Raw genomic sequence first — 15,704 nt, forward strand, 5'->3', positions numbered from 1 at the left:
AGCAGACTTCATAGATGCTTTTATAAATATGTTAAAGGAATTAAAGAAAACTATATTAAGGAGTTAAAGAAATAATATGATTGTAGTGGTTTGTCAAAAGGACTTCCAGTAGAGAAACACAGACTATGTAAAAAAAGAAAATTCTAGAATTTAAGTATGTAATAACCAAAATAATGGAAAGACATTGACTAGATGGATTTAAAAGCAGAACAGATATGCAAAAGCACGAATCAGTTATTTAAAAGTAGATCATTAGAGAAGATGGCTGCACTCTTGTTGAGACATGTTGGCTGTCATTGTCTCTGTGCCCATTTTAGTCCTAGGCTCTGTATCAGAAATGCTGTTCCTTTGGGAACTACAGCCACAGAAGAGATGGAGAGGTTCTGGAAAAAGAATACTAGTTTAAACTGTCTTCTGTCTCTGCATATCACTATCTACAGTTGATCTCTTCCCATGGCAATATCCATTTGCCACTGTGGTACTGGTATGGCCTTGAGTACAGGGGTCTCTCTTTCTGGCTTGTTGACCCTCTTGGTTCCTGGGAACTTTCAATCTAATTTGGAACTTGTAAAGTTCCTGTGTCTGGGGAGATCACTGATCTACACAGCCAAATCTGCACTTGTCTTCCCTCTCATGTATCACACCTGGAATGGGATCAAACACTTGATGTGGGACCTCGGGAAAGGCCTGAAGATTCCCCAGTTACACCAGTCTGGAGTGGTTGTCTTGGTTCTTACTGGATTATCCTTTGCAGGGCTGACAGCAACGTTAAGAGCTGAAGTTCCAATCACTGGTCTTCCTATAAATGATTCATTGATCTCTCTTCCTATATTAATCCCTTCTCCAGCCAGGGCAAAGTTCTCCTGATTTATTCAGAGCCTTTTGGGCTTGCACATCACCTTGGAGCTCAGTAGCAGTAGAGTAGCTAATAGGACCATAGCAGTGGAAAAGAATCCCATTTCCCCCTTGTTTCTAAAGATGGGACAACTCAAAAATTCTCTTTTCCTGCCCCAGCTTGCAACCTACTCTGGACCTAGAAGCCCTCATTCTCTCTCCATATTCAGCATTGATTTGTGCTGATGGTCAGCTTTTGGCTCCTTATCCTGAGACAGTGAAAACAAATGCCAGCTCTGTGGCCTCTGCCATGGGGACTGGGAGTGGGGCTTAGGGTGCCACTGCCTGAGGGTCACTAGCTTAAAGGACAGTTCTGTTCATTGGTTAGAGCCCAGGGTCTTCAGCACCCACACAGTATGACTGAAAGAAGAGGGATAGGGGTGGAGGGGAATTAGCCTGTTCCAGCTAGAGGGAGATAAACAGGGTCAGGTGATTTTTGAAGTAGGTGCTTTGGGGAAAAGATACAGTTTTCAAGGCAAAAGGAAGGTCCAGAAAATTATCACTGAACCTAGTAAGGGTTATTTCTTTTCCCTGCATTTCTGGATAAACAGACCTTTTTTCTAATCCAAATTCATGTGACATCTTTTCCTGAAACTAAATTAAAATACTCATTTTGACTTTAAAAACAAAACAAAAACAACAACAACAAAAAACAGATCAATAGAAATTATCCAATATAAAGGACAGATTGCAAAAAAAAACCCCACATTAAATAAAAATGAACAGAGATATGTGGGACAACATCAAACATACCAATGAATGTGTAATGAATTTCCTAAAGAGAGAGAGGAGAAAAAATACAAAAAAAAACTTTGAAGAATTCATGGTTAAACATTTTCCAAATTTGATTCTATTTAACTCCATGTAGGAGATATAAAAATATATCAATATCCAGACCAACAATAACAAACTGCTGGAAGACAAAGAGATTATTAAAGCTGTAAGGGAAAGATGATTCAGCCACCTATGGAAAAATAGCAATAATATGACTTACCATTGACTTCTCATCAGAAAAAAGAAAGGACAGGTAGCAATGGAATGACAAAACGCTGAAAGGAAAAAACGTCCATCAGAAATTCTATATCCAGTAAAACTGTCTTACAAAATGAAGGCAACATATATGCTCTGATAAACAAAAAAGGAGAACATTTGTTAGTAATTCTGATCCATAAGACAAAACTATAGAGATTTTGAATATACAAGCAAAGCTGTGCTACTTTTTATGTCTGCCTTACTACAAATTGTACAAAAAAGCATACAGTTAAGGTGTTCATTTATATATAGTTATTATTCATCATTAACAAAATCAAGTACAAAGAGATCATCTACAATTTGATGAAGGGGTTTGTGACAAAAAGGAAATCATCTCTATTATTAAGCTCACAATGATATTTTATTTATTTACTTTTTTATAGCAAGGCTTTGTCAATGAAGGCAGTGCATTTTTTTTTTCCCCATCCTGGTATAGTAACAATTAGCCTATGGTCTGGCAGCTGATCTATTGACCCCACATTGAGTAGCATTGTATACAATTCCATTTATGAAACAAAAGTTATAGTTTTTTAAATATTAGAATTCCTTATGAGAAAAGCAGTAATAAAACAATATTTATTGCTTTTGCTTTTATTTACCTATCACTTGAGCAATTATAATCCAATAAAATGGATAAAATCTGAATTTCACTTCTTTAAAATTTTTCAAATTTTTGTTATACTAGTTCCTGAATTGCATCACAAGATAATAGTTAAATACTTGTTAGTCTATTTTTTTCTTTTTTTTTCCTTTTTTTTAAATTTTCTTATTGTTATGTTATCACCATATATTACATCATTAGTTTTTGATGTAGTGTTCCATGATTCATTGTTTGTTCATAACACCCAGTGCTCCATGCAGAATGTGCCCTCTTTAATACCCAACACAAGGCTAACCCATCCCCTACCCTCCTCCCCTCTAGAACCCTCAGTTTGTTTTTCAGAGTCCATCATCTCTCATGGTTCCTCTCCCCCTCTGACTTACTCCCCTTCATTCTTCCTCTCCTATTATCTTCTTCTTTTTCTTTTTTCTTAAAATATGTTGCGTTATTTGTTTCAGAAGTACAGATCTGTGATTCAACAGTCTTGCACAATTCACAGTGCTCACCGTAGCACATACCCTCCCCAATGTCTATCACCCAGCCACCCCATCCCTCCCACCCCCAACCACTCCAGTAACACTCAGTTTGTTTCCTGAGATTAAGAATTCCTCATATCAGTGAGGTCATATGATACATGTCTTACTCTGATTGACTTATTTCACTAAGCATAACACCCTCCAGTTCCATCCACGTCGTTGCAAATGGCAAGATCTCATTCCTTTTGATGGCTGCATAATATTAGATTGTGTATATATACCACCTCTTCTTTATCCATTCATCTGTCGATGGACATCTTGGCTCTTTCCACAGTTTGGCTATTGTGGACATTGCTGCTATAAACATTGGGGTGCACGTACCCCTTCGGGTCCCTACATTTGTATCTTTGTGGTAAATACCCAGTAGTGCAATTGCTGGATCAAATGGTACCTCTAATTTCAACTGTTTGAGGAACCTCCATACTGTTTTCCAGAGTGGTTGCACCAGCTTGCATTCCCACCAACAGTGTAGGAGGGTTCCCCTTTCTCCACATCCCCGCCAACATCTGTCGTTTCCTGACTTGTTAATTTTAGCCATTCTGACTGGTGTGAGGTGGTATCTCATTGAAGTTTTGATTTGGATTTCCCTGATGCCGAGCGATGTGGAGCACTTTTTCATGTGTCTGTTGGCCATTTGGATGTCTTCTTTGGAAAAATGTCTGTTCATGTCTTCTGCCCATTTCTTGATTGGATTATTTGTTCTTTGGGTGTTGAGTTTGATAAGTTCTTTATAGATTTTGGATACTAGCCCTTTATCTGATAAGTCATTTGCAAATGTTTTCTCCCATTCTGTCGGTTGTCTTTTGGTTTTGTGTACTGTTTCTTTCGCTGTGCAAAAGCTTTTTATCTTGATGAAATCCCAATAGTTCATTTTTGCCCTGGCTTCCCGTGCCTTTGGCGATGTGTCTAGGAAGAAGTTGCTGCGGCTGAGGTCGAAGAGGTTGCTACCTGTGTTCTCCTTTAGGATTTTGATGGCCTCCTGTCTCACGTTTAGGTCTTTCAACCATTTGGAGTCTATTTTTGTGTGTGGTGTAAGGAAATGGTCCAGTTTCATTCTTCTGCATGTGGCTGTCCAATTTTCCCAACACCATTTGTTGAAGAGACTGTCTTTTTTCCATTAGACATTCTTTCCTGCTTTGTCAAAGATAAGTTGACCCTAGAGTTGAGGGTCCATTTCTGGGCTCTCGACTCTGTTCCATTGATCTATGTGTCTGTTTTTGTGCCAGTACCATACTGTCTTGATGATGATAGCTTCATAATAGAGCTGGAAGTCCGGAATTGTGATGCCGCCAGCTTTGCTTTTCTTTTTCAATATTCCTCTGGCTATTTGGGGTCTCTTCTGGTTCCATACAAATTTTAGGATTATTTGTTCCATTTCTTTGAAAAAAGTGGATGGTATTTTGATGGGAATTGCATTGAATGTGTAGATTGCTCTAGGTAGCATTGACATCTTCACAATGTTGGTTCTCCCAATCCATGAGCATGGAACGTTTTTCCATTTCTTTGTGTCTTCTTCAATTTCTTTCATGAGCATTTTATAGTTTTCTGAGTACAGATCCTTTGCCTCTTTGGTTAAATTTATTCCTAGGTATCTAATGGTTTTGGGTGCAATTGTAAATGGGATCGACTCCTTGATTTGTCTCTCTTCTGTCTTGTTGTTGGTGTATAGGCATGCCACTGATTTCTGTGCATTGATTTTATATCCTGCTACTTTACTGAATTCCTGTATGAGTTCTAGCAGTTTTGGGGTGGAGTCTTTTGGGTTTTCCACATACAGTATCATATCATCTGCAAAGAGTGAGCGTTTGACTTCCTCTTTGCCAATTTGGATGCCTTTGATTTCTTTTTGTTGTGTGATTGCTGTGGCTAGGACTTTTAATACTATGTTGAATAGCAGTGGTGAGAGTGGACATCCCTGCCGCGTTCCTGACCTTAGGGGAAAAGCTCTCAGCCTTTCCCCATTGAGAATGATATTCGCTGTAGGTTTTTCATAGATGGCTTTTATGATATTGAGGTATATACCCTCTATTCCTATACTCTGAAGAGTTTTGATCAAGAAAGGATGCTGTATATTGTCAAATGCTTTTTCTGCATCTATTGAGAGGATCATATGATTCTTGTTCTTTCTTTTGTTAATGTATTGTATCACGTTGATTGATTTGCAGATGTTGAACGAGGCTTGCAGCCCAGGGATAAATCCCACTTGGTCGTGGTGAATAATCCTTTTGATGTACTGTTGGATCCTATTGGCTAGTATTTTGGTGAGAATTTTTGCATCCATGTTCATCAAGGATATTGGTCTGTAATTCTCCTTTTTGATGGGGTCTTTGTCTGGTTTTGGGATCAAGGTAATGCTGGCCTCATAAAATGAGTTCAGAAGTTTTCCTTCCATTTCTATTTTTTGGAACAGTTTCAGGAGAATAGGTATTAATTCTTCTTTTAATGTCTAATAGAATTCCCCTGAGAAGCCATCTGGCCCTGGGCTCTTGTTTTTTGGGAGATTTTTGATGACTGCTTCAATTTCCTTAGTGGTTATAGGTCTCTTCAGGTTTTCTATTTCTTCCTGGTTCAATTTTGGTAGTTGATACATCTCTAGTAATGCACCCATTTCTTCCAGGTTATCTAATTTGCTGGCATAGAGTTGCTCATAATATGTTCTTATAATTGTTTGTATTTCTTTGGTGTTGGTTGTGATCTCTCCTCTTTCATTCATGATTTTGTTGATTTGGGTCATTTCTCTTTTCTTTTTGATCAGTCTGGCCAGGGGTTTATCAATCTTGTTAATTCTTTCAAAGAACCAGCTCCTAGTTTCGTTGATCTGTTCTACTGTTCTTTTGGTTTCTAGTTCATTGATTTCTGCTCTGATCTTATTATTTCTCTTCTCCTGCTGGGTTTAGGCTTTTTTTGCTGTTCTTTCTCCAGCTGCTTTAGGCATAGGGTTAGGTTGTGTATTTGAGACCTTTCTTGTTTCTTGAGAAAAGCTTGTATTGCTATATACTTTCCTCTCAGGACTGCCTTTGCTGTATCCCAAAGATTTTGAACCATTGTGTTTTCATTTTCATTGGTTTCCATGAAATTTTTTAATTCTTCTTTAATTTCCTGGTTGACCCATTCATTCTTTAGTAGGATGCTCTTTAGCCTCCATGTATTTGAGTTCTTTCTGACTTTCCTCTTGTGATTGAGTTCTAGTTTCAAAGCATTGTGGTCTGAAAATATGCAGGGAATGATCCCAATCTTTTGGTACCGGTTGAGACCTGATTTGTGACCTAGGATGTGATCAATTCTGGAGAATGTTCCATGGGCACTAGAGAAGAATGTGTATTCCGTTGCTTTGGAATGGAATGTTCTGAATATGTCTGTGAAGTCCATTTGGTCCAGTGTGTCATTTAAAGTCTTTATTTCCTTGTTGATCTTTTGCTTAGATGATCTGTCCATTTCAGTCAGGGGGGTGTTAAAGTTCCCCACTATTACTGTATTGTTGTCGATGTGTTTCTTTGCTTTTGTTATTAATTGCCTTATATAATTGGCTGCTCCCATGTTCGGGGCATAGATATTTACAATTGTTAGATCTTCTTGTTGGATAGACCCTTTAAGTAGGATATAGTGTCCTTCCTCATCTCTTATTACAGTCTTTGTTTTAAAATTTAGTTTGTCTGATATAAGGATTGCCACCCCAGCTTTCTTTTGGTGTCCATTAGCATGGTAAATGATTTTCCACCCCCTCACTTTCAATCTGGGGGTGTCTTTGGGTCTAAAATGAGTCTCTTGCAGACAGCATATTGAGGGGTTTTGTTTTTTAATCCAGTCTGATAGCCTGTGTCTTTTGATTGGGGCATTTAGCCCATTTACATTCAGGGTAACTATTGAAAAGTATGAATTTAGTGCCATTGTATTGCCTGTAAGGTGACTGTTAACTGTATGTTGTCTGTGTTCCTTTCTGATCTTTGCTGCTTTTAGGCTCTCTCTTTGCTTAGAGGACCCCTTTCCATATTTCTTGGAGGGCTGGTTTCGTGTTTGCAAATTCCTTTAGTTTTTGTTTGTTCTGGAAGCTTTTTATCTCTCCTTCTATTTTCAATGACAGCCTAGCTGGATATAGTATTCTTGGCTGCATATTTTTCTCGTTTAGTGCTCTGAAGATATCTTGCCAGTCCTTTCTGGCCTGCCAGGTCTCTGTGAATAAGTCTGTTGCCAATCTAATGTTTCTACCATTGTAGGTTACATATCTCTTCTCCCGAGCTGCTTTCAGGATTTTCTCTTCATCTCTGAGACTCGTAAGTTTTACTATTAGATGTCGGGGTGTTGACCTATTATTATTGATTTTGAGAGGGGTTCTCTGTGCCTCCTGGATTTTGATGCCAGTTTCCTTCCTCACATTAGGGAAGTTCTCTGCTATTATTTGCTCCAATATACCTTCTGCCCCCCTCTCTCTCTCTTCTTCTTCTGGGATCCCAATTATTCTAATGTTGTTTCGTCTTATCGTATCACTTATCTCTCGAATTTTGCCCTCGTGATCCTGTAGTTGTTTCTCTCTCTTTTTCTCAGCCTCTTTATTTTCCATCATTTGGTCTTCTGTGTCACTGATTCTCTCTTCTGCCTCATTTATCCTAGCATTTAGTGCCCCCATTTTTGATTGCACTTCATCAAAATAGCCTTTTTGATTTTGACTTGGTTAGATTTTAGTTCTTTTATTTCTCCAGAAAGGGTTTCTCTAATAACTTCCATGCTTTTTTCAAGCCCAGCTAGTATCTTTAAAGTCATGATTCTGAACTCTAGGTCCGACATCGTACTAATGTCCGTATTGAGTAGGTCCCTGGCTGACGGTACTACCTCTTGTTCTTTTTGCTGAGGTGATTTTTTTCTTCTTGTCATTTTGTCCAGAGGAGAATAGATGAATGAGAGAACAAAATGCTAACAGGTTTACAACGTCCCCAGCAAATATACTGTATACAAATCAGAAAAGACCTGAAACCAGGGGAAAAGAAAGGGAAAGATAGAAAAAAGAAAGAGAAAAAAAAAAAGAAAAGATAAAAACAAAAAGAGAACAATACAAAAAAAGCAGAATATGATCAAATATGATCAGGCTAGTGCATAGATCAGTGCCACACACTAGATTTTGGGCGTATTTTGGTCTGTTAGAAAAAAGTGCCTCCTAAAATTTTAAAGGAAGAAAAACATATATGTACAAAATAAGGGTTGATACAATGAAGGGATGGAAGATGACTGTAAAGATGAAAATTATAAAAGATTTTATAGAAGGACTTGATAAGATAAGAAGTTGTTTGAAAAAAGAAAGAAAATTTAAGAAAAAAAAGGAAAAAGGGAGAGAATGTGATCAGGCAGGAGACTAGAACAAAGCCATACACTAGTGATTTAGGGTATATTTTGATCTGTTAGAAGAAACTGTATCTCAAAATTTTAAAGAGAGAACAACTTATATATATATGCCAAAAATAAGGGTAACTACTATGAAGGGATAAAATATGACTCTAAAAATGAAAAATAAAAAATGTTTTTTTTTTAAAAAGGATTGATAAGATGTTGGTTGAAAAAGGGAAAAAGAAAAATAAAAAAAAAACAGTTAACAAAAATTAACTTTGATGAACTAATGAATCATGGTAAAAAAAAGCCATGAATTCTATGTGCAGTATTCCCCTAGCACTGGAGTTCTCCTGTTCTCCTTGATCGGTAAACTTGGTCTTGGCTTGCTGGCTGTTCGTGCTGATCTTCTGGGGGAGGGGCCTATTGTTGTGGTTTCCAAATGTCTTTGCCGGAGGCTGAATTGCCCCGCCCTTGTCGGTCCGGGCTAAGCAAGCTGCTCGGGTTTGATCTCAGGAGTTTTTGTTCCCTGCAAGCTCTCGGTACAGCCTTGGAGGACCAGGGCAAAAATGGTGGCCTCCCAATCTCCACCCGGAGGAGCTGAGAACTCGGGACCCCGCTCCTCAGTGCGCCCCCAGAGAAAAGCAGTCACTCCCGTCTCCCCGGTCTCCAGCTGCACTCCGTGCTCACCGGCCTGTGACCGAGCGTTGCTATCTCTGGCACCTGACCCCGTGTGGAGTCTCCAAACCCAGCAGATCCCTGCAGTGCATTCCCACGCCGCTCCTCCCCGGGAAGGAAGGGGAGTCTCCCCGGCTCTGCCGCTTGTTGTGTCCCTGCTGGAGGTGCAGTGGCCCGACTGGGCCGCGGATCACAGTTTATGGCAACCCCGAGCTGAGAGCCCGCACCTCGGCTCCGTCTCTGCAGCCAGCTTCCCCGCTCTGATACCTGGGAGCTCTGGCGCACTCCGGCACCCCCGGTCTTTCTGTGACCCCGAGGGTCCTGAGACCACACTGTCCCGCAAGGGTTCCACCCCCTGCTTAGCCACTGCAGTGACGTCTCTCAGCCGAGCCAACTTTTAAAAGGTCCGATTTTGTGCTCCGCGGCTCTAGCACTTGCCAGAAGCGGCCGGCGGAGACCCCTCCCCCGCCGTCTATCCTCCCGAATATCGCCTCGGATTCACTTCTCCGCAGGTCCTACCTTCCAGTAAGTGGTCGCTTCTCTGTTCAGAGAGTTGTTGCTACTCTCCTCTTCGATCTCCTGTTGAGTTCGTAGGTGTTCAGAATGGTTTGATCCCTATTCAGCTGAATTCCTGAGACCGGACGAAATCTAGGTCTCCTACTCCTCCGCCATCTTGCTCCGCCCCCCCGTTAGTCTATTTTTTTATTCAGAAAAATCTATTTGCTTTCTAATCATTCACATTCTACTTAATTTCTCAAATTATATAAGTTATAATAAAAATATTCTCCTTTTGTGTCTTTTCCTTAAGTTATTTTCTTTGCAACTCAACCAGATTTTGTGAGGTCTAATGGTTACAAACGAGAAGATCTCTGATTACTGCATTTGCTTTTGAAAAAACAGATAGTGAAGAACTTAACCTCAGGTTAATTTACATTTTGCATTTCTGAAATTAAGATGATTCTACCCAGGTAAGTAAAATTTAAAGTTGAATATTCAGTTAGAAGTTTGCTTTTCATCCATCATCAGTTTATTTTTATAAGTGAGCCCTCAATAAATCGTAGGTGTTTTTGGTTCTAATCTTTCACATGTTTTATCAACAAAGGTATGGAAGTAAATACTCTGAAACCATTCTGGGACCACATATGTAGTACCTTCCTATGATTTGCCCACAATTTTTTATTGAACCACAGCTATAGTTTCAGTTCTAAACTCCCTCTAGGATTTTGAAGCATAGTGTTTGACCTCTTGCCACAAGAGACTAGCATTAGGTTCTAATTACAGAATTTCATAATGTAGGTATGGTTTTTGAGAAATAAGTATGAGAAACATTAAAACTTCGAGAATTCTACAATTGTATAGGTGTGACCAGGTACACACATATGAATATATGGTAAGTAGTAAATATGTGTGACACAATTAGAAAATTGAATAGCATATTAAAACGCTAATTATGTATCACAGACATACTAAAACATTTGGTAAATTCATTAGAGAAGCTTCCAGAAAGAGGTATGAAACATAGAAAGAAATTGCATGAAAACAGAATTAAATGTGGAATGTTGGGTCAACTGTGAGAAAAGAAATCTGTCTGGCAGCAATGAATAAGAGCTCATTTACAAGAGTAAAAAAAAAAAAAAAAGGTTGTTTTCACCTTCTACTAAACAAAGTTTAGCTGTCACAAATCTACCCCATTACTCTGCCCATATCTTACCGAACTTTAATATTTTATTACATTGTTATTATTTCTTCATTGTTGATTTCCACTTAAAAATATATGCCATGGTCTAAAAGAGCAATGTGAAATTTGTTATATCCTAGTTCTCCAAACTGGACCAGTGAGATTCTATTTTCTAGGAGTTCTTAATTTAGGTAGAGAGAAAGTACATTAATTAACTGAGAGAGCTTGCATTTGATGAAGAATCAAGGACAAAGGCTACCATTTGATATGGGGAATGGTCAGGGGCCACAAATTAAACCATGGGCAAGAAGGACCAAGAGAGTTTATCTGTAGAAGAAAAACAAAAATGAGACAGACGCACAGAAGACTGAAGAGCAGAAATCAGCAGACATTAGAGATCTTGAAACCATAAAGAGAAAGAGACTGAGTTTTCAATTCTTCAAGATCTTATTGTACATTTTGACTCTATTTCAATTGATCTGTCTCTTCTCCAAACTGAAATAGAACTTATTCAAATTACATTTTGATATTGAACTATGCACTGACTCATAACCTCTTATTTGTGAATTTTATTTGAAATTTAAAATTTTTGTAGTTATTTATATAACTTGCATTTTTAGACATTTTTATATGTCTCAAACTGAAAAAAAATGTGTTGTATTTCTTTTAATTTTCTATTGTTTTTACATTTTAGGATTGCAAAGTCATTACTCAGTTTATTTTTTTATTTTAATTTTTTAAAGATTTTATTTATTTATTTGAGAGAGAGAGAGAATGAGAGCCAGAGACAGTTTATTTTAATACTGTGAAAACTTCACAGAGACTATGGACCTAGTTTGCTATATAGTGTCAATTTTTACTCCCATGGATAATAAATTGAGGATTTACTGTTGCACTGACCTAAAATACAGTAAAAGTAGACGAAGAATCCCATTATTTACTTTTACAAGATACAATGAGTAACATAAAAGATGCATAGATACAATGTTTAATTTTTAGAGTTCAGATTCTCCTTAAAACATAAAAGCCATAAAAGCATGGGTGGTCTCTTTCAAAAATTCAATTTTAAATTAGTATGTTGAGACTATATGTTTTCAGGACCCTGGGATCATAACCTGAGCTGAAGGCAGATGCTTAACTGACTGAGCCAGCCAGGTGCCCCAAGACTATATGTTTATAAAATATTACAAATTCTACCCCTTGAACAACTTGCTGTTTTGAGAATCAGTTATCAAAGGACCAACTCCTGTTCTAGGCAAAATATAGGGCTTATGAGAAGAAACACTTAGAACAAATTTTCTTTATCAATACAAAGTTATTTTGAACAGGTGTGTTTATATCATAAGAAACTAAGAAAATCAATCTTAAATGGCAAACTCCCATTTTCACCCATGAGGAACATAGGGCTAGAATATAAAACATAGGAATTTTGGCAGGAAGAGTTCTTGTTAAAGTATCTTATGTACCTCCTGTGGACATTATCTCCCTATGATACCACAGTCCCCTTATTTTTTATTGTTTTAAGGAACACTGTAAAGACAACAAAATAGGCATTTATAGGGCTATGGAGTCTCTTGTGTGGCAGCAAAGTACATAATCAAGCAGCCACAGGTGTGCACCACATGAAGTGGTAAAATGTGATTTGTAGAGATTTAATGACAAATATGTCTCCATAAGGCTCCATTCCAGGTTGTGCCCTCCATCTGTTCCACAGGTCTTCATTTGGTTGCATCTAAAGGGAGTTAAATATCTTCATCTTGAGATCTAAAGAGTAATCTAAAAATTAATTAGTTTGATAAAGGGAAAAAAGGGACTTAAGAAATTTATTGTGGTTAAATATTAATAAACTTTGATACTTGTCAAATTGATTTAAGAATGCTTCCTACTTATTGTATCATAATGTAAAGCCTGACTACCATTCCAAATTAAAAGGCAGCTTCATTGGTTAAAATCACTATTAGCAATGTACTCTCTACTTGACAGATCAATGCATTTTTGCTTAATTCTTTATCTTACCCCTTCGATGGAAATAACAATGAAAGTAAAATTCTCTTTCACATATTTAGGAAGTTCTTTCCTATAATATAGCATATATTTCTGCTTTGATCATTCCATTGTGAAATACCGACATTTTTATATAGACTAAAGATTTTGGCTGATTGTGGTAATAAATAGAGAAAGGAAGTATGGACCAAAACTAAATTTTATATCTAGACAATGAATGTGAAGTAACTAGTAATTACTCAATGACAGTTTTATCCTTCTGGCTTTAGATTCTGACTACATTTATAGGTTAGGGTTGTTATTTGGATCTCTTCTATGGGCTGAACATGATGTCAGTAGTAAGACTCACATTACCAGGTAATGTCCTCCTCCTTTACCTCCTATTCTAAATTGTATTTATAGTTTAGTATTTATTTTTTCCTCAGCTTTTACCCATAAACAATTTATCACCACTGAGCTAAACTTTATTTTGTAATAGCATATTAATAGAGTTATACTCTGATGGTAATTCATTTATATGTCTTTTCTGTATGGAAGATACCTGGTGAAATTCATCTGGAGTTAGAGAGATGGTGGTTAGATATGAAGGATATGCTAGTACTTTGAATCAGGACTTTTATACTAGCTCAAGACCTTAAGAGCCAAAAGTTCCCTTAGCATAAGAAAATGAATATAGGGGGAGAAGAAAAGATGGTGGAGGAGTAGAGAACCCTATTTCATCTGGTCCCTGGAATTGAGCTGGATATCTACCAGACCACTCTGAGCACCCAAAAAATCAGCCTGAGATGTAAGAAGATCTGGATCTCTACAAACAGAATATCGCAGGTGGTTGGTTTCAAGGTATGAAGCGGGAAGCGGTGATTCCAGGGACAGATACCAGAGGATAAACAGCAGCGGGAGGGTGCCTGGCTGTGGGGATCCTACACCGCTGGTGAGTGACAGCCGCACTCACTGGGGATGCACACAGACTTGCAGATGGTAGCAGCGGGGAAAGGACTTTAGGGCAGCCCCTGGGGCAACAACCCTGAGCGGCAGGGTCATGCCTGAGAACTGGGAGTGGCTGGCTGTTTTAGAAACATAAAGGGCAGAGACCGAGCCCTGACCTGGAGGCAGGACTGGGAGTGCTGCGGAGGGGTGCACAACCCAGGACACTGCAATATATAGCAGCACAGACAAAAACTGAGACCCTGTGGCCTGGAGAGCTCACTGAAGAACAGACTGCGATCTCTCTGCTCTGAGGCAGAGGGTTGGAAATGATCTCTTCTGCTCTGACTCTTAGAAGAGACACAAAAAGCCACCACAGAAAGCCACCAGAGAACAAAAGCCCCAAAAAACTGATTCCCACTAAGCCTATCCCCTGCCACAGGGGGGCAGGGCAACTCTGCCCAAACAGGGTGCCTGAGTAACAGCGTGGCAGGCCCCTCCCCTAGAAGACAGGCTGGGAAACAAGAGGCCAGCAACCCTAAGGTTCCTAGAAAACAGGTCCATGTTGCTTGGGTTCTGGTCAATAATTTGGACTCTATACATTCCCTCAAACACCCATCTACAGAATGACTAGGAGGAGGATCCCCCAAAATAGAAAAGACTCAGAGATTATGACTTATGCCACAGATTTACAAATGGATGCAGATATAACCAAGATGTCGGAGATGGAATTCAGGCTAGCAATTGTGAAGACAATAGCTAGAATGGAGAAATCAATTAATGGCAACATAGAGTCTCTAAGGGCAGAAATGAAAGCTGAATTGGCAGAACTTAAAAATGCTATCAATGAGATCCAATCCAATCTAGATAATCTAACAGCTAGGGTAAGTGAGGCAGAAGAACAAATAAATGACCTGGAAGACAATATAATCGATAAAAAGGGAAAAGCGGATGCCAGGGAAAAACAACTCAGAATCCATGAAAATAGAATCAGAGAAATAAGTGACACCATGAAGTGTTCCAATGTCAGAATAATTGGAATTCCGGAGGGAGTGGAGAGAGAGAGAGAGAACTAGAAGATGTATTTGAGCAAATTGTAGCTGAGAACTTCCTTAATCTGGGGAATGAAACAAACATTCGCATCCTAGAGGCAGAGAGGACCCCTCCCAAGATCAAAGAAAACAGGCCAACATCCTGGCATGTAATAGTAAAACTCGCACATCTTAGAACCAAGGAAACCATCTTAAGGGCAGTTAGGGGGAAGAGATTCCTTACGTACAGAGGGAGGAACATCAGAATAACGTCAAACCTATCCACAGAGACCTGGCAAGCCAGAAAGGGCTGGCAAGACATATTCAGGGTACTAAACGAGAAGAACATGCAGCCAAGAATACTTTGTCCAGCAAGACTGTCATTTAGAATGGATGGAGAGATGCAGAGCTTCCAAGACTGGCAAAAACTGAAAGAATATGTGACCACTAAGCCGGCCCTGCAAGAAATATTAAGGGGGGTTCTATAAAGGAGAAAGACCCCAAGAGTGATATACAACAGAAATTTACAGGGACAATCTATAAAAACAATGTCTTCACAGGCAACATGATGACAATTAACTCATATCTTTCAATAATCACTCTCAACATGAACGGCCTAAATGCTCCCATAAAACGGCACAGGGTTGCAGATTGGACAAAAAGACAGGACCCATCCATTTGCTATCTACAAGAGACTCATTTTGAACCTAAAGATACATCCAGACTGAAAGTGAAGGGATGGAGATCCATCTTCCATGCCAATGGACCTCAAAAGAAAGCTGGGGTAGCAATTCTTATATCAGACAAATTAGATTTTAAACTAAAGTCTGTATTAGAGACACAGAAGGACACTATCCTTGGGAAGGGTCTATCCAACAAGAAGATCTAACAATTGTAAATATCTATGCCCCCAACATGGGAGCAGCCATTTACATAAGCCAACTATTAAGCAAAATAAAGTCATATTGATAACAATATGTTAATTATAGGAGACCTCAATACTCCACTCT

The 15,704-nt window shown here is 38.7% G+C and overlaps 1 protein-coding gene across 1 annotated transcript; it reads left to right on the top strand.

Moving 5' to 3' along the window:
- Positions 1-261: 261 nt before the first annotated feature.
- On the top strand, positions 262-867 carry LOC113915905 (succinate dehydrogenase cytochrome b560 subunit, mitochondrial-like). The gene is made up of 2 exons (XM_027581806.1): positions 262-340; positions 443-867. The coding sequence occupies exons 1-2, from the start codon at positions 262-264 to the stop codon at positions 865-867; spliced, it is 504 nt and encodes a 167-aa protein (XP_027437607.1).
- The last annotated feature ends 14,837 nt before the right edge of the window (positions 868-15,704 follow it).

Source organism: Zalophus californianus, chromosome 1, assembly GCF_009762305.2.
Source record: "Zalophus californianus isolate mZalCal1 chromosome 1, mZalCal1.pri.v2, whole genome shotgun sequence".
In the NCBI taxonomy this organism is placed as follows: Eukaryota; Metazoa; Chordata; class Mammalia; order Carnivora; family Otariidae; genus Zalophus; species Zalophus californianus.